Below are 19589 nucleotides of genomic sequence, written 5' to 3'. Positions count from 1 at the left end.
TTAAAAAAAATAAATAACATTAATCATGAATTAAAAAAACTCACCTCTATCCTCCATAAATTTGTATAACTGCTGAAGAAAGTTCTCCCTTTCTTCTGGAAATGGTTCTATTTCTTCCTAATTTTAGTCACAGAAGAAGAGAATATTATTTTCCTCAAGGAAGCATTTTAATAATACAAGATTTCCTACCAATAGCAGAGACTAATACTCACTAAAATATTTCAAAGGCTTTTTTTTACCAAGTAAAAATTATTTCTTAACACTAAGCTGTTCAAAACCAGGCAAGTCTAGACATTTGTCTAGACATTTTATGCTTTCCAAAGGAATATGTCCTAAAAGGTATTATCAGTAGTGACAATTCCAAATGTAAATTCTCATATAAGAAATGAAACTTAGAAAGACGGCTCATGAACTTTTAACCGTATCAAATATCTATTCTTTAAATCAGGGCCACAGGCTCAAGAAGACCTACTCTCACTTATATTAAACTGGGTCAGGGTTTAACATCAAAACTGACTCTCTTGTTGCTCCTCTGGAACTACACAGGTGTGGGTCCCACTAGCTGTAACTACAATTATCCTTCATTATATACAGCCCCACTGTATAGCACTTCAAGCTTATAAAATCAGTAAAGTGGGGAACAAACTTGATCTACAATACCTGAAGATTCAGACTTAGGGAAATCTTCAAGTAATAAAATAGTTCCCCGATTTATCAATTACAAGGGAGGGACTAGCTTCTTGCTGCTGTGGCCAGGGGCTGTGGCAGTAGGGAGCTGGTCCTGAAGCGACCTGCAAGGAGCAGGGTAGTAGGTGAGATGGAGGAACTCATCAATGCAGTGACTATCATCCATTCAACAAAGCCCTTAATGAGCACCAGTAAGTGTAGGCACTGTGCTAGGTGCTCAATCAAATAAAAGAAACACAAGCGATGGAGCCTGCCATTAGAGAACACGATTCGGAGTGACTGCAAAGAAAGTGATTCAAAAGCCACACCTAGGCCTTACAGTTACTCTGGCTGAAACAAATGTATCTCTGATGGTAAAACTTAAGAGCATACTTTTCAATTGATTATCTAAATAAATCCATCATTTTAATTCTAAAAATCATGTGTCTAAGGCCATTGTTTTGACATTTACCCCTTTATTTTTAAAAGCTAGCAGAGCAAAGGAAGGCAAGTTAAAAGCCAGAAACAAAACCCATGTTGATAAACTTTTAGGTCTGCTGGTTGAGCAGAGAAGAATAAATGACAATTATTAATTTGTTTATAAAAAAAAATCTGCACTTTTCAATTTAAACATGGTCTGCAGAAGCTAGGCTTTGGTAAAGTAATCAGATACAAATCTAAGGGAATCTACTTTCTAGATACTATCTTAGATGCCCTCTGATACATATGTGACTTTCATAAACTGCCAAATGTATTCCTGTCACAACAATCTTTCAGTGAAGTTTTTATTTAACTTAAGAAAATGTTTAAGCTGGAAACCAGATTTGCTTTTACAAAAACATTTATAAAGCAAATACAAGCAACAAAAATTTTAGTAACTAATACTTACTGACCCTCATTTATTTACATGTTATGCATTCTGACAGACACTCTGTCAAGTAACACAGGGTTCTTTACCCTCGAGGAGCTTATAGGGGAGAAAACAGACAATAAGCTGGGGCGGTGCAGGGAGGTATAAATAACAAAAACATGCACAAGGAATGATATTAGGTTAGATTAGCAAATGGAGTGATTGACTTTCCTCGGGTGAGGGAGGGGATACTTCACAGAAGGTTTCCCTTTACAGAGATGACATGTTAGTAGGGTTTTGAAAACTGAACAGGAGTTGGCTAGGCTAAGTGGGGAAGAATAGGGAAGGGCACTGTAGGCAACGGGCAATGGTATGTGTACAGGCTGAGTAGGAACAAGGTATGTAATTTCATATGGCTACAACATCAAGTTCAAAGTGGCAAGTATGCCAAGAGAAGGGATATAAAGGTGGGGCCTGACTGTAAAGGAGGTTCTGTAAGTGAAGCTTGACTGGTAGGGTGATAAGAAACTACTGGGGCGGTTTTAAGCAAAGGATTGCTTGTTCATTTTGGCATCTTAAACAGAAAGCAGTGGGGAAGACTGAAGCCGAAAAACTTTTACACTACACACTGTCATTATAAAGCACTGTCATAAAACATAAACTCAAAAACAATCCTATTTCATCAATAGTTGTTCATTACAGTTAGATGGCAGAATTTAATAACTTACCTAAAATATTACATATGGACATTAACTTACTTAGTTTCCTGAAAACATTCAGTCTAATTGACTTGATGGTCAAATATATAGCCTTCACTATCTACCATTCACCAATAACTTTTAGGAAGTCATTCAACAGACCATTAACGAGTACGGTGGTGCAATGTCACTAGTAGTATCATGGAAATTTTTGTTGGTACTTATCATTGCTAGACCTAAAGTACCATTTACAGTAAAATCTAAAACTTTATCTCCTTGATCCATATAAATTCACAGATGCCTTAATTATGATCTGATGAGTACTATCCACCCATTTGTATTAGATATAATTAAGATTCTCTGAATCAAAGAGCTATTAATCCTTTTTTGCTGATTATTCTTTTAATAATACTAGATGGAAGACATACTTTATACTTCTCTAGGTATTCAATAAAATACGCAGATGAAAACACTGTAGGAGGTGACGGCTGGCCACACAATGATGAAAAGCATGTGAAAGCAGCACTTGGCTATATTAGGTGGGTATTTCCCTTATTATCTGATAAACCAAAAGCACGGCAAGGTTAAAAAACATTTTTGAGGTTACTAACTTAATATTGTTAATTCACTTAATATTTTTAATTCACAAGACCATATTTCTATTTTAAATAAGCAAGCAAACTACTTGGTTATGATGGATAGCACAAGCACCTTTTTATTATGAAATATGTCTAATACTAAAAACACTGAAGTGAGTGATGACTTTGTGCCAAATCCTAACTCATAGAGGAAACCCAACTGTTACTCTGAATTTTAAAAGACATCAACGGTTTGTCCTTACCTCTTCTTCACTGCTATTATCCTCCTTTTCCTTTTCGTCATCTTCCTCCTCCTCTTCTTCCTCTGCCTCGCTGCTAGAACTATCTTCCTTCAGTTCGGTCTTCCAGTTAGCAGGAATAGTTCTACTTTTATGAAATTCAAGGGCCTGATCAAAGGCTGCAGAGAGGACCAAAACTATGTGAACTGGAGAAATTAAGACAACTGATTTGTCTAATAACATTAAACAAGATAAAAAAAATTGTTAACCGCTGTGCTAATACCACTGACATTTATCAAGTTTTGCTGTGCGCCAGGCACTGTGCACTGCAGCGACTCACTTAAATACCCAGCAGTCTTAACATCGGGCACCCAAATTATAGATGGCAAACTACTGCTACTGGAAGGTGACTTAGGTTCAAACAAATACAATAGAAAAGAGCAGGTTTTTTTCTTTTAAACAAAAATTAAACATGCCTAGTAAAAACAACTTTAAGACAGGTAAATTTCTGGGGCGCCTGGGTGCACGGTCGTTAAGCGTCTGCCTTTGGCTCAGGGCATGATCCCAGTGTTCTGGGATCAAGCCCCGCATCAGGCTCCCCCTCTGGGAGCCTGCTTCTTCCTCTCCCACTCCCCCCTGCCTGTGTTCCCTCTCTCGCTGGCTGTCTCTCTCTGTCAAATAAATGAATAAAATCTTAAAAACACAAAAAAAAAGACAGGTAAATTTCTGATCATTGATCCAACAAATGACTATTAAATAGCATTATATACCAAGCACAGAGCCACTTTAATGAACATACAATAGCTGAAAATATACTATACATATGTTATCTTCATTCCTAGTAAAACCTGAATTAAAATTATATTAATAATTAGCTTAAACCAAAATTAGCGAGACAAATTATTATGGACATGAACTGTAAGCCACAAATTCTTGGTGATTTTCAACTTGGGCAATAAGAAAATAAAGTTGTCTACAATGCCAAAAATCAAGTAAGAAAGGCAATTATGGTATATTCCTCAATAAAATATAACTCTTCTTATACTATGAGAAATGCCAAATCGAAATTACTTTTGATTCCTGTTTCTACCATCCTCAGGAACTAATATGTTATTTACTGGGCAAAAGCAAGTCTACAGCAATTGGCTGATGATCTAGTACCTTCCCACTCTTAGATTACTGCCCCTGATCATAAGCTAAAAAAGAAAAAGCAGCCCTATAATAGCAAAAGACACACGGATTTACAAAAGTATAATTCACACAGAACCAAATAGAACTTCAAAGACAGAACCTCAAAAATATGTATTTTTTAAAGAGCAAAACCAAGTTTGATCTTCAAAAACACTTCAGCAGTTTTTAAATTAACCATAAATTATTCCAAGATGATCCTTACCTTGTTTTAATATAGCATCAGGCTTTGGTGCAGTGTCACTAGTAATTTCATGGACATCCTTTCTTGGCACTGAAGTACTACATCATTTTTTTTTTTAATTTTAAAGAAAAAAAAAAGCCACAAAAACACAACAGAGATTAAGAGTCCAATTACACACCACAGAAAGATACTGAAAATATGGAAACATTAACATTTACAATGAAAGTGACTGCACAGTGTTGCAACTCCCAAATAAAACGCTAGGTAGGATGTAAAATATGTAATCATCTACAGAATGACCCCTCCTTGAGAGATATTTTACGAGGTATTCTCAAATATCAAAGAGTCCCTGGCTATATGCAATAACGAAAATATTGATCCTGCTATCCAAAATAATAATAAATGAAAATATTTGGATAGCAGGATCAATCCAATAAAAAAGAAGTCAAATAGTAAGAATGTGCCATTGTCTTGGGATAATCACAAGAGATGACTAAATTTAAGACTGGAAGAAAATGTACTTGCTTATAATGTAAATGTTCTTTTAATACTTGTTTTTAAAGTGTATTCTGGGCTCACAAGCAAACATCTAATATATAATTTAAGATCCTTCATGGAACTTCCCAACCATAGGGAGAGGGTCAGATGCAAGCAACTGGGAGAGTTTCTCTCATATATATCACATATACCTCCTATCTTACAATAATAAATCACTGATCTGCAACATTCAGCTCTTCTGCATTTGGCTTGTATCAGTCAATCTACAAAAGCCTGAAAACTATTCCAAATACATTTTTAACCTGCCTATTTTTTAATTGATTTTAAAAATTTCAAATACATACAAATGGAGATAGAATAGCGCAATGAACCACCACATATCCATTACCCAGCTACAATAATCATGAACTGATAGTCATTGTTTCATTTACATCTCTACCTACTTCCTCCCACCCCATGTGGATTATTTTACAGCAAATCCCAATTTGATTTATGATATACTTCACTATGAAGCTTTAAAAGAAAATTCTTTTTAAAACTATAACAAATAGCAGTACTACACATTTAAAAATTAACAATAATTTCTTTATATCATCAAACCAGTATTCAATTCATAGATTGTTTTTAAAAATCACTTTTCAGAACCTGAAAACCCAAACACCAATCTTAAAACATGATGATCTTTTTAAGGTAGACATGGAATAAGGCAAAGTCAAAAAATATATGACTTTTCCTAGTCGTGCAATTCTTAAAAAAAAAAAAATAGAAATTCGTAATTCAGTTCCAAAAAAGTTCTACAGGAGAAATCACTTGAACAACTAACATACATTTATAATACTACTGCAGAAGTTGAATGTTATACAACAGCTATCAGTGTAACCATTAGACAGAACTAAAAATATTAGAGCCCAATTAAACATTCCAAAACAATAAACATCAATAAATATAGCAATCAAATATTAGCTATAGTAGATATATCTAAATTTGCCTCAACAAATCACCAGCTACTATACAGGCAAATATTAACAAACTAGGCAATACTGAGAGTCCAGAAACTCTGGGAGTTTAGAAAAAAAAAAATGAACAAGGAAAGCAGACTGTAAGACCGCTTAAATGATAATGTGAAAAACGATCATACTTTGAAACATTCTGTATGATGAAAAGCAAAAGCATAAGTCATTAAAAATAACTAATTTATCATTTACTATCCTAACTTGGAAAAACAGCGTGTTTTTCATCCCTAGTGAATCATACTTACAATTTGCCATCTTTGAAAGATCGAACAAGAATATTGTCTTTTTTCACAGCAATTTCATCACTACAATCAGGACAAACCACCTTTAAAAAAAAGTGTAAAACTATTAGAACTGAAAGCACATTTATAGATATTTACGTAAATATAGATATTTACGTAAGTAAATTTACGTAAGTATCAACTATTTAAATCCTTTCAAAAAACAGTTTCAGCTTAAAGTTTAAAAACTAATTTTAGTCTGTAGGGTAAACAGCTACACACATGTGGGAATACACAAAAGTAATTTTAAATTTACATCCTCTACCCTTCCAGCTCTCTGGATTCACCACACTGTTTTTGGCACAGGCTTGTGTTGAAAGTAGAAACATGGCCATGCCTAGATGGATGCTGAGGACCAAGTTCTAGTCTGAAATAGAACGCCGGCATACAAGGGGAAAACGGAGGAAAAGCCTGAGCCTTAACAGAGGGTGTGCAGCACGGCTAGGGGAACAGCGGGAACCAAAACGGCAGCCAGAACCAGAACCTCAATCAGAGCAGTCTCGATCTTTAAAAAGATTTAGATGAGGTTCTACTTACTATTTACATTTAAATATATACAACAGGCACTAAAAAAAAATTTTTTTTAAGATTTTATTTATTTATTTGACAGAGAGAGAGACAGCCAGCGAGAGAGGAAACACAAGCAGGGGGAGTGGGAGAGGAAGAAGCAGGCTGCTAGCAGAGGGGCCTGATGTGAGGCTCGATCCCAGAACGCTGGATCACGCCCCAAGCCAAAGGCAGACGCTTAACGACTGCGCCACCCAGGCGCCCCTAAAATTTCTTCATAATACTACCCACTCTAAAGAGGAAACATTTTTTTTTTAAAGATTTTATTTATTTATTCGACAGAGATAGAGACAGCCAGCGAGAGAGGGAACACAAGTAGGGGGGAGTGGGAGAGGAAGACGCAGGCTCACAGCGGAAGAGCCTGATGTGGGGCTCGATCCCACAACGCCGGGATCACGCCCTGAGCCGAAGGCAGACGCCCAACCGCTGTGCCACCCAGGCGCCCCTAAAGAGGAAACATTTTTAAAAGGACATGGAGGCTGAGTAGGACTGATCACTACCCAAGAGAGGACTTAGCTGGAGCCACCTCAGCTGCTATTTAAAGTGAGGTTAAAGCGGCCCTTCCCAAAGACTGACGCAAGACACCTGTAAATTTTTAGTATTTTAATTCCAAGACAGCCCACTACGTATACCAAGAACAAGTTAACAGAACAGTTATATTTCTAAATGAAAATGAGCTAAGTAAATATGACAGGTTTGTTTTAAGGATGGGCTCATTGGCTCTGACAAATGACACAATGGTACAGAAAGGCACGTACTCTCACCACAGGTCAGAAAGGAGCAAGAAACAGGTTAGTTCTAATTCAGTTTTTAAGAAGTTAGTTCACAGTTTCCATAACTGCAACTGCATTGCACTAGGCATTCTTTAAATGTTGATGGCATTCTGAACGAACTCCCTGATGAAAGAAGCCTTTTGTACGTTATAAGCATCAAGGGAAACTTCCCTGTCATTTCAAAAAAAGTCCTGAAGTAAATGCTTAGCATTTGCTCACGGACTCCTTTTGTCACACTACAGATACTGACTGCCACCTAGAGGTACTGTAGTAGATGCCTGAGAACAAGGGACCACGACACTCACTGCTCCTCTCCACATGGAGCTTGCACCCTAGAGCCGGGAAGACAAGCACTGAACAAGTGAGAGCACGTGCATTTAACTGCTACTGTGTTAAGTCCTTAACTGGGTAGTCAGGGACTGCTTTCCTGAAGACACAGCATTTAAGCTCAGCTTTCAAGAGTGAGTAGGAATTGGCCTGACAAAGGATGTACATGGATCACGTGTGTGTGGTCTAAGGGGTGTGCTGCAAGCACTGGAAACAAATAATGGGAAGGGCCAGAGACAGCAAGCACTGGAACCCGTCCCAGAGAGCAAAAGATCAGTGTGCTAACTTTCTGCCCGGACTGATTAAGGGAGATAAGAAGGGTTCAGATTTTTCCAGTCTTTTAGGCCATGTTAATTCTTAGGATAAAATCTAAAATCCCTAAGGAAAGGCTCTGAAGCAGAATAATGTTATAATAGATCTGCCTTTTAAAAATTACTTTGAAAAAATGAAAATAAAAATTTCTTTGGGGGCGCCTGGCTGGCTCAGTCAGAAGAACATATGACCCTTAATCTAGGGGTCTTGAATTCAAGCCCCACGTGGGGGGGGAGGGCAGAGATTACTTAAATAAATAAAACTTTTTAAAAAAAAGAATAAATGAAAGTAAAATAAAAATTAAAAAATTACTTTGGCTGTTATAAAGAAAATGGGCCAGAGAAGGGCAAGAGTTGAAAGAGACAAAGCCAGCACAATCATCCAGGTAAGAGAGGTGGTGAGTCGGATGGAGAGTGGTGGCAATGACATATTAAAGGAAAGAGAATATTAGAGGTAATTAGGGAAGTGAAGAGGTGAGTGAGCAGAAGATACTCAGGTTTCTGTCTTGTGCAAATGATGTCATTCACTGTGAAAGGCAACACTGGAGGAGGGCCAAGTTTGGGAAAGAGGGAGGAGAGAGTACATTTAGTTTTAAACTTAAGTTTTAAGATGGCTGAAGGACATCCAAATGGAGATACTAAAATAGACAGATACCTAAGTCCAGAGCTCAGAATGGAAGTCTGAACTGTAAGATATAAACTTGGGAGTCAACAGTCTAAATACTGGGGGCTTAAACTTGGGTCTAAAACTGTGAACAAAATCTACCTTTTTCTTTTTTTCTCATGGGTTTTGCAGTCCTCCACTCTACCAACTGAGCTATTGAAGGACTCACACTTTCTCATGGGTTTCAAAAACTACACATATGGTAGCTTTGGCTAGTGCTGGTGGTGGTGTGTAAGTGGGTTCGCTTTCCATTCTGCCACAGGAACAATAATCCATACTTCACCCTGTTCACCCATGTATGTGATTTTCTTGGTCCCTAAGGCATTTCAGTTTGTTAACACTGCAACTGATGCTATAAAAGGGGATGAGATCACCCTAAAGGGAATAGAGTGATATATTCTGAACCTTGCACAACAACATTTAAAGGTTGGTTAGAGGAGAAACAGTGAAGGAAAATGAAAAGGAAGACTGTGTGAGTCATGGAAGCTAAGATTTCCTCCTGTTAAAACAGGGTAAATACCCCCCCCTTTTTTTTCCAGTCTCAGGATTCAATGAGACTACTTATGTGAACCAGCTTCACACAGGGTCTAGCCATGGCAGGTGCTCAACACATGGGGGCTACTTACAAGTCCTAGGAGTACACAAGCGTTTCCTAACACAGTGATGTTACTAACACTTGTAAAATTTACTCTATTTATAAAAACTAATTTTAAACATTGAAACCCAAATAGAATATGTGATTATGTCAAGACTGTTTGATCAAGAACACAAGTTCACACTCTAGTTGACAAAAATTATTCATCACTGTCCAAAAGATCTCAAAATTTGGGGGAGAGGATTACAGATATGAATAATTCTAAGATTCTGTAAACAATACTGTGATGGTTCCTACACCAATTACTGACAATTCAACATCATAAACCCTTAAATATTTTTCTCATCATCAAGGAAACTATTTAGAAACTATGGGTGAGAGAATCTTAATAGTGAATATACTAACAGTGAAAAATTAATATTCCTGTTATTTTAGAAAAAGACACACAAAACTTTTTTAAAACATGTTTTCAAAAGAAATTCTTACAAAGAAATCTTAGTGCTTTAGATCACATACACGGACACTTAAGTTTTCAGCTCACCATTAACCAAGTTACTTAACCTTTCCAATACTCAGTCTCTTGATTTCTAAGCGAGGATAAATAATATTACCTGCCTTATAGTCTTTGTAAAGGTCTTAACACAGTCCTTGCAGATAGCAGGCATCCAATAACTATAAAGATGGATAGATGGATGTATGCAGAGGCACAAAAGTATCGTAAAGTATTTCTATTTATTACAACAAGTAATTGCCCTCTTTAGTATTAATCTTAAGATACAATGTAAGTTTTAATTGTAAGAGCTAGCATTTATTGGGCAATTACTTTGTGTAAAACACTGAACTGATAAGCATTCAGGATAAAGAATACAAGTCATGTTCACTGAAAAGAACGATAAATAGACATCATTTGCAGATAACAGTAGAAAGAAAAAGATTCTCTTCTTCTGCACTCTATTGCATGATGAATTTAGGAGTTTTAAAAGTTTGCATTATGAAGCTGCTACCCAAAATAGAGACAGCAGTATAACGAACTCCCACATACATACCCTCTAAAATTACCATAATTTTGCCTTTCTTGGATGACTTTAAGAGTTCTTGGTACTCAAAGACGATTTTGAAAGTAATCTTTGTGTAAACTAAATGATGTTAAAACCATTTCCCTACTCTATGAAAAACACTAGTAAGATTACTAGTTGCTTTCTTCATGAACCTAAATAGTTGAAATTAAACTTTTTTATACTGAAGTTACTCACCAATGCAGGAAACCATAGTGCTTTCTTTTTATCCAAACTAACGTAATCTACACATACAACTTTTCCTAGTAGTTCATCAGTCTGTTTCCTATCATCCTCATCTTCATCACTAGAGGATGATGAAGACTCTTCCTCTGGTCTAGGGAAAGAAAAAAATAAGATATTTCCATTTATCTTCACAAAGAATGAACATACCAAATTGATAAATATAGGTATTCTAGAAATCTTATCCCATTTTCTAAAACCTACAGAACGGCAAGTTTATATTTTTAAATAGTTTTCTAAATTTCTAAAGAATAAAAAAAAGGTTATCATTAGAAGAAAGCACATCATCTTCCTAAACATCCTTTGGGTTTATTTCATGCTACTTTAAAAGGTTAAAGGGGAAAAACAGAACAGAGTAACACTGGTCCCCAAATTCACAAAAAGCTGAAGGTCCCATATGAAACATCCCAGTACTACACTAAAATATATTTAGATCCAACTCTCAGATTAAAGAAGTTCTAAAGATAGTAATTTTACACTCCCAGTTCAAAGCTAATTTTAAAAAGGGGAAGAAGATCTTTATTTATTGGGGGCTCAGGTGGGGAGAGAAGACAATCTGATAAGAGATCACCAATGCTATCCTTAATATCAACTATACACAAACTAGGCATTGATAAACTGTACAGTACTGTTATTTTGTATTATGTTAGAAATTCCTTTCAGTTTACATTGTATATTGGACTAATAAATTAGAAGGAAGTTCAGTGTCAGCGGAAAAAGGAACTATCTAAAGCCATCCACTTGTTGCTAGACAAAAGTAGAGCAAAAAGTAAAACAAAAAAGGAAAAACAATAATTCTACTCTGAATCTGGTTCCAAGAAAGCCCACAATCAGTGTTAAAGAAAACAAAGATTCTAACAATTGAGTGCTCAAACGCCCAGAGCAAGCAAAGACACTAAGAAATGAATAGACTGCAATGTACGTTCTTTTTTACAAAATAAAATAGAAGAATGGTTAGTATTAATTACCTATGGGGATAAAAACATTTTTGAGATAGTTGTCAATGACCAATTTCACTGACAAAAAATGTAAACTGACAGATTATTTTAAAACCTTAAACATGATTTAACTATTTGGTTGACTGAGACAAATCTAATATACTCTAAATTTGTCTTGATGCCTTTCCAAAGGGATGGCAACATAATATCACTCTTTTATATATTTCAATTATAAAAAAAGCAAAAACTACTACAAAATTAAATATTTTAGAGTAATACGGGAAATATCACTATTTGATTTCAATGATCAAGTGACTTAAAAATTGTCCCCTGGTAAAAACAAAGCAAATACTTCAAGTTTGCTGCTGAGAACTAGTGCATTTCAAATGGCACTTAAAGCAGTTTAAAGTAGGGACATAGAAAGTAAGTAGGAGGTAGAAAAAAACAATATACCTTCATATTAGCAAAGCACAAAACCTTAAAAATAGGCACACATTTTGGGATAGTAACGACAGACTTCCCAAGTGTGAGTTCTAATTGATTAGAAGTGTTTCTCAAGGGCAATGACTTTTATCTCATCGCTTTCTAATGACTATAGAAGACAACCAACCTTAAAAACCATAATTACTGCTTTTTCAAAGCAGTTATAAAAAACTTATTCAGCTAGGATTTAATGGACACCCTTTATGTCATTATCATTAGCTAGTCAGAAAGTCCCAATATCACAAACAACACATATCAAATCTGTAAAACATAGAGAAAACTGGGCTTTATTTGCCTAACAAAGTCATCTGCATCTTCATGAAAATTCTCATTTCTTTCTTAAGACTTCAGTGTGAAGACTTCAGACATAAGAAAGTGACATATAAAAAAAAAAAAAGTGACGGCCTACATGAAACACCTATCCATCTTTCATATTAAATGTCCAAGTTCCACTCTAAAACCACTGCCCATTTATGGACTAGATTTCCTGCCGCCCCCACCCCCGCCACTGAAGACTTTGTTCCAAGAGTGCTCATTTCTCTCTCCTGTATCAATTTTTCTGCCTCTACTATGTTGAGTCCCATCAGTATACTGTTATTTCCATCAATATGTATTATTTCTCCCACTTAAAGAATCTCCTGACCTCACCTTCCCCACCAGCTGCAGCCACCTCATTTCTCTACTCCCGTTTGCAGTCAAACAGCTTGGAATGCTCAGCTCCTCGACATCTGGAAACCCTTTGACTCCTCTAAGTCTCTGTTCAAATGTCATTTCAATTAGGTGATCCTGACCATCTCATTCAAATTTACAACCTGCCTGCCCCAATCTCTCCTCACTTTTATTCTTTACCCACAGCATTTACAAATCCATCATATAATATAATCTACTTAGTTCTTTATGTTTTCTCTTTATTGCCCATCTCCCCTATATGAGAGAATAAAAGCTCTAAGAGCAGAGATTTTATCAATGTCTGTTTTATTCACTGATATGTCCCAAGTACCTGAACAGTGCTTGGCACAAGCATAGATATTCAATAAATATTTGTTGAGTAAATAAATGAACTGAAAAGATTTCTTTCTTTCTACTACGGTATTTCTAATTTTATTTTTCCTGAAATCACAGAATGTATACAAGCAGTATAATGTACACAACCAGTATAAACCACACCATTATATATACCTAAGACTCCTTTAACTCTTCCTCTTGGAGGAGTTCAGCCAGGAAATAATTTACACAAGACACTCAATAAACTGGTTAACTAAAATAAATGAGAATCAAAAATATTTTAAGGGGCACTCGGGTGGCTAAGTCGGTTAAGCATCTGCCTTCGGCTCAGGTCATGATCCCAGGGTCTGGGAATCAAGCCCCACTTTGAGCTCCCTGCTCAGCGGGGCATCTGCTTCTCCTTCTCCCTCTGCCCCTCCCCCTGCTTGTGAGCTCGCATGCTTTCTTTCTCTCAAATAAATAGAATAAAATTTAAGAATAAAAAATAATTTAAAAAACTATTTTAAGGGAGGGGCGCCTGGGTGGCACAGCGGTTAGGCGTCTGCCTTTGGCTCAGGGCGTGATCCCGGCGTTATGGGATCGAGCCCCACGTCAGGCTCCTCTGCTATGAGCCTGCTTCTTCCTCCCACTCCCCCTGCTTGTGTTCCCTCTCTCGCTGGCTGTCTCTATCTCTGTCGAATTAAAAAAAAAAAAAACACCTATTTTAAAGGAGCAAATACAGAGCAAGCAGAGAGTCTGCTTTGGTTTTATTCCCCTCTGACATTGTTGCTTCTTTGGTGGTAAGGTAGTATTTGCTTACAGAGCCAGAACAAAATAATGCACGGTCTTTGTGACATAACATCTGATGCCGCCAATGGAAACAAAGCTAACTACATGGAAATGTTTACCACCACAGACTAATAGCTAATTATTTAAAGCTGATCGCACATCACTATTAATTGTAAATTAATTGTGAATTAAGAAAGAAGAAATTTAGACATGTGCCAAAGAACAGCAGATGATAAGATGCAAACAGAAAACTGACTTCAATGATCCTTATGATTTCAGGCAAGTAAATCAGTTTCAAATTTTGCAGACTAAATTAAAAACCTGTATTAGTCAGTATCAGGAAGTCTAACAACGTACAGCTCCTTAGAGATTAAAACATACGGAACATATGGACAGGTATATACTTACCAATAAAAGGGTTTTATTTTTTTTCCCAATTTTTAATCAAGAATGAAACTAGAATCAAATTCTCATATCAAAATAAAAGAGCAAATAATAAAAAAAAACTTCTAGAATTAGATAGTGGTACTGGTTACGCAATCTGTGAATACACTAAAAACACTGCACACTGTACACTTTACAAGGGTGAATTTTGGCATGTTAATTATATCTAAAGGAAAAATAATTTTTAAATATCTGCAGACCTATAAACACCACGTACACATCACTACTTTATTGGGTAAACGTTAGTACTGTCAATGGGTAAAATCCCTGCCCATAAATAATCCCTATCAAGAACAATTATAAGCTTTCTTATGCTTTATTCTTTTTCTGAAGGAGAAAAAAAAATAACAACAAGCAGACTGATTCCTACCGTAGCAGCTGCACATACACTTTTGCCAGGTTACTGGAAAACACTTTTGATGGGAGAGGGTACACAAATGTTTCCATAATTTCAGGTATTCTATTCTTTAGGCAGAATCAAACAAAACATCTGTATACAATGGCTAAATTATAAGGGCAAAATTCAATCAACTTATACATTGATTAAATGATCAATAACTTGCTTTAAAAAACTAAAATAGAGAATAATCTTTAGAAAATACTTGAATATATTAGAATTAACTAATTAAAAGCAGAATATAAATAAAACTCACTTGAAGGAAGGTGTCAAAGATAATCAATTTTGGAAGAGCTGGAGGCAGGTTAACTGGTATGTGAATTAACAGTTGTTAAAAGAAAATAAAGGTAGTGAAATACTCAATAACAACAGAGTCTAGGGAATCCTGGGAAGAGATAACCTTATTTATCTTAATATAAAACTAAATTTTAAATGACAATCAGAAAATCAAAATGAAGACTTTTTTTAGTTGAGTAATGGAAGAGGAAATGAAGGTCAGATAAATGACCTTAAGGTCCAGGTCTAAGATTCTGTTGTAGAAAATCACTCAGAAAGGGAAGAAAGAACTCTGAGGAACTATAATTAAGGAGAAGGTAATTTCCAACTGTGGTACTTGCCTGTGGTGCCTACATATCATGGCGTTAAGTGCTAAGCAAGAACACTGTAACATCTCTTGGCAATGAGAATGACCACCAACCATAGTGAGGGGGAAGGAACAGCAAGCAAAACAAGATTACAGATGAGCAGGGCTTCGTTTCCTACAAGAGTTAATTCTCAACCTCTGGTCTGCCTTCTTACTTTGCACATATGTGATACAATCCCAACAGTAAATCTTTCATTATACACAGAGATTCTCAACAGGAAAATTACTAACTTAGAATGTTTGCTGGAGTCTTTAGAAAGTAAAGATCAACATACTCAGTGACAACCGCATGCTTTAATCTCATCTTCAAGAAAGGGAGACCTCAGCTAATAGATTTTTTAATACATCTTAATTCCGGGTCATTTTTGAAGATCACTCTAGGCGATACTCTGTAAATTATCTTACTTTAAATTTATTTTTACACATGTAGATGACTGCTGAAGAAAGATAAAGTATGTCTAAATATGAGATGCAATATTTTTCAAAAGTTTTTAAAAAGAATTTTTCAAAACTCTTTAAAAAGAATTTTTGATAGATACAAAACCGTTTTTCCTACAATACGTATATAATATAAAATAATATGGAAATGTTGTTTTAAAAAATTCAAATAATATAGCCAAAACCAGTTCCACTTATCAGACATAAACACTACAAGCAGAATTTTTACATACTCACATATAAACACATTTTTATGAATGAAGTCATGTCACACTGGTATTTCATGAAAATTTTTGCATTCAATACATGATGGTTGATATCTAGTATTTACACAGTGCTTCCTTTATAAATACTTTAAGGATATGAATTCATTTAATCTTTGCAACAACTCTGAGAGACAGGTAATACTATTATCTCAATTTTACAGATGAGAAAATTGAGGCATGAAGACTAAGTAATTTGCCCAAGGTTATATAGCAAGGAAGTGGCAGAGACAGTTACTCACACCCAGGCCACCTGGCTCCACAGTTCATACTCTTAACAATCAAGCCACACTGCCACTCTCGAAAGCTAGAGAAGTAGAAATCTTCGCTAATGAAATAATTTTACATTAAATACACCCCAGCTCACTATTCTGACAACACCGATCATAATTAGAAGTTGACTACACAACTATGGAAGACTCTAATGAGCAATGGTAGGTAAAATTTTAATACACAGTTGAAGTCATTAATTTTCAAAGAGACATCAAAAGGTTTATCTTGTAAGTGCTTCAGTAAATATTCTATGGCAATAAAATATCCCTCTGGAAAAACTGATAACATTATTAGATCACAGTAACATCAAATAATCACAACAGGATTCTTTCATATGAATAATGCTATCATACATTTTTCATTTATTTTTCTTTCTGGATAGAACAAGTCATTTGCAGAAGAGTCAATAATAGTTATACCCTGAATATCCTAAAGATAATCAAGTCATCAGCGAGCTAAATCACAAGTGAGAGAAATTATTCACTTAGTAATTAATTGAAAAACATCCTCTAAAAATTTCAGAGCGTAAAGAAAAAAAATGCATGGTCTGAATCACAAGTATAGTAGGAAAATACTAACATCAAATATTTTTTCAATGCAAGGATTAGTCTTTTAATTTCCTCCCTCAAATGAGTCATTATTTATTTACTGTTAGAACTAATTTAGAAAGTAATTGTACTCCATCTAAATAAGAGTCAATCAGTTGAATGGGAAAAGGCCCATGAAGCATGGGTGAGTTCAAGTCCCGGTCCTTTCCTTCCTGTGTTCCTTGGATTACTTGCTGTCTCTGAGCCCAATTTCCCCAATTTTTAATATGGGTAAGAATAATACCTATCTTCATGAGTTTGCTCTAAGGCTGAAAGTAAGCAATATGAGAGATAGTGCTTACCCAATTTCTATCTCCAAAGCTCAATCACAATTATATTTAATACAGGATTCTAAATACTGAATGAAAGCATTCACTTACGCTAAAGATTTCTATAATTCAACTCAACATTTATTTTTAACAGCCACTCTGACAATATTTGGGCTTAGACACATTAAAATTTTTTCAATTTTATCCAAGTGAAACGTTCAAAATTGTTTTTAAAATAACCTCCAATGGAATAAATTAAAAACCCATCCCTTTCTCCTGCTCCTACTGAGGCAACTATGTTTTTAACTATTTCAGCTGTTTATGAATAGTTACTACCTTATCTCTAAATAATACTCTTATACTGATTTATACATTGTAGACATTATTCTGTTGACTTCCTATTGTTAGTAGGACTTAATTTTATATTTAAGCCACCTCCTCTCTCTCCATCCTACTAAGGTTTCCTTTCTGATGTAATTTTCGGGGGCAATTACCTAATGCCTATGCTACTTTTTCTCTATTTGTTATCATCATATCTTTAATTTCCCCCAATGTTCCATTTTATTAGGTAATTGAGTCCACCTTTTTAATAGAGATTTCCATTCCTCCATTCTGCATTCTATTGACTACCAGCATCTAGTATTACTATGGAGAAATCTGATACCATTCTGCTTCCCAGTCCTTCGCAATAAATTATTTTTCTTTCTGGAACTGTTAGAAAATTGTTTCTTTATCTCTGATGGACATTTGATCCTGTGATCCTTTTTAATTTAGAGCCTTCTGGAGCCTAAGCATGGCCCATTAAAAGTAATCTGTTAAATAGGCAGAATATATGTCACAACTGTAAGGCATTAAAAATAAGTAAGGTAATTTCTTCAAGGAGATTAAGATTATTAGGAAGAAAACAAATACTACAATGACAATAACAGGTGAAACACTGTTTTTGACATTAAATAAACACAAAGAATTTAGAGGGTTCAGAGGAAAGAAAACAGGTCTGTTTTCAAGGAAAGAGTAGGGAGACACAAAACAGTTCACAAAAAGGTGGGAGCATTTCTGTCGGAGATTGAATGAGTGAGACAATGACATGGAAGGGTGGCATTTCAGAAAGGAAAAAAAGAGCATGAATAAAAGCATGGTATCAGGAAAACAAAGGATGTTTTCAGCGAATGTTGACTGGTTCCATTCTGATTACAGCAGTAAGATACACGTAAGGAGAAATGGCAGGTAGATATACAACTGTTAAGGTTGTCAGAGCATGGAGAATCTCAAGCACCCGTGCTAAGGAGTCTGAAATTACTATGAGATCCAGTTAGCATTTTGCAAAGTACAATTTCAAATTAGTAACTCTTACAACAATACTAGAAGGAGAAATGAATTCAGGTTCAACTAACAGTTATGAAAATGGACTTACATATGATTAGATCTTCTTCCTCTATTTGTTTTCTTCCCTATGACAGGAGTGCCAAAATGTTCAGGGTTGGTGAGTGGGAGCTGGTCTAATGTCTGTGGGTAAGAACATAAACCCATCAAAGTTACAACGTAGCAAGTTCTTCTTCCTTTTTAAACCAAATTTAAGAATATGCTTAGATTTGAAGATTAAAAACTGCCCCCAAGGAAGACTAAAATACAACTTTCCTAAAGATAGACAACTGTCATTTCAAAGATATAAGAATAAAGAGGAATGAACCCCTTATGGGGGAGGGAGTGAAAAGAAATTAAGTTGTTCTTTCTTCAAGGTTTCATTATCTATTTGAAGGCTGACAGACTTCTAAGAATGATTAAAATATAAAACAAAACACAGCTCAGTAGAAAACAGACTGGAGAGATAAGAAATCTGTATGTAAGGACCTAGCACCTGAATTGGGGCCAATTGCAAATCAAATTTTTCTTTGTTCAAAGGGACTCATAATCCATAATATAGATTTCTTAACAAGTAACAAACAAACTTATCCCCCCAAAAAAGCATCAACTGTTTGAAAAATGGCTTTAGATAGGATATATTATTACTTTGCAAACACTTTCTGCAATAAACCTTTTTTAAAGAAAATGTAAAAATTGACTTTTCCACATTTAATCTTCCCTTCCTTTTTAATATGCGGCATCCAATATGGTGCTTCGTATGAAGATAATGATCAATAACTAAACATTTTTTGTTGTCAATTGACAGTTCATGTCAAATCCTTTATCCCTCACCCCATCCTAAAATAATGATGGTTGGTTAAGAGCAGAATGAAGAAAAAGGGATCCTGGAATAATTCCCTTCCTTTCTCAATATCAGATACTTCTTAGATTTTTCTTGCCATTATTTCCTGAAAAGGCTTCTATAACTAAAAAGTTAGGGTCTCAAT

At 35.4% G+C, this 19589-nt stretch overlaps 1 protein-coding gene across 6 annotated transcripts in view; it reads right to left on the bottom strand.

The window, feature by feature from the left end:
* Window positions 1-19589, bottom strand: part of ARID4B (AT-rich interaction domain 4B) — a 146548-nt gene that overhangs the window by 50193 nt on the left and 76766 nt on the right. For all 6 annotated transcript variants that reach the window (XM_034662494.1, XM_034662496.1, XM_034662497.1 and 3 more), the window contains exons 7-12: window positions 18653-18744; window positions 10686-10824; window positions 6160-6239; window positions 4425-4501; window positions 3056-3210; window positions 45-117 (exon numbers count right to left, since the gene is read on the bottom strand). In XM_034662494.1, the coding sequence (XP_034518385.1) occupies window positions 45-117; window positions 3056-3210; window positions 4425-4501; window positions 6160-6239; window positions 10686-10824; window positions 18653-18744 (616 nt within the window). The remainder of the gene's footprint in view (window positions 1-44; window positions 118-3055; window positions 3211-4424; window positions 4502-6159; window positions 6240-10685; window positions 10825-18652; window positions 18745-19589) is intronic.

The sequence above is a fragment of the Ailuropoda melanoleuca genome, chromosome 6 (genome assembly GCF_002007445.2).
Source record: "Ailuropoda melanoleuca isolate Jingjing chromosome 6, ASM200744v2, whole genome shotgun sequence".
NCBI lineage: Eukaryota > Metazoa > Chordata > Mammalia > Carnivora > Ursidae > Ailuropoda > Ailuropoda melanoleuca.
This window is presented reverse-complemented; position numbering and strand designations above follow the sequence as displayed.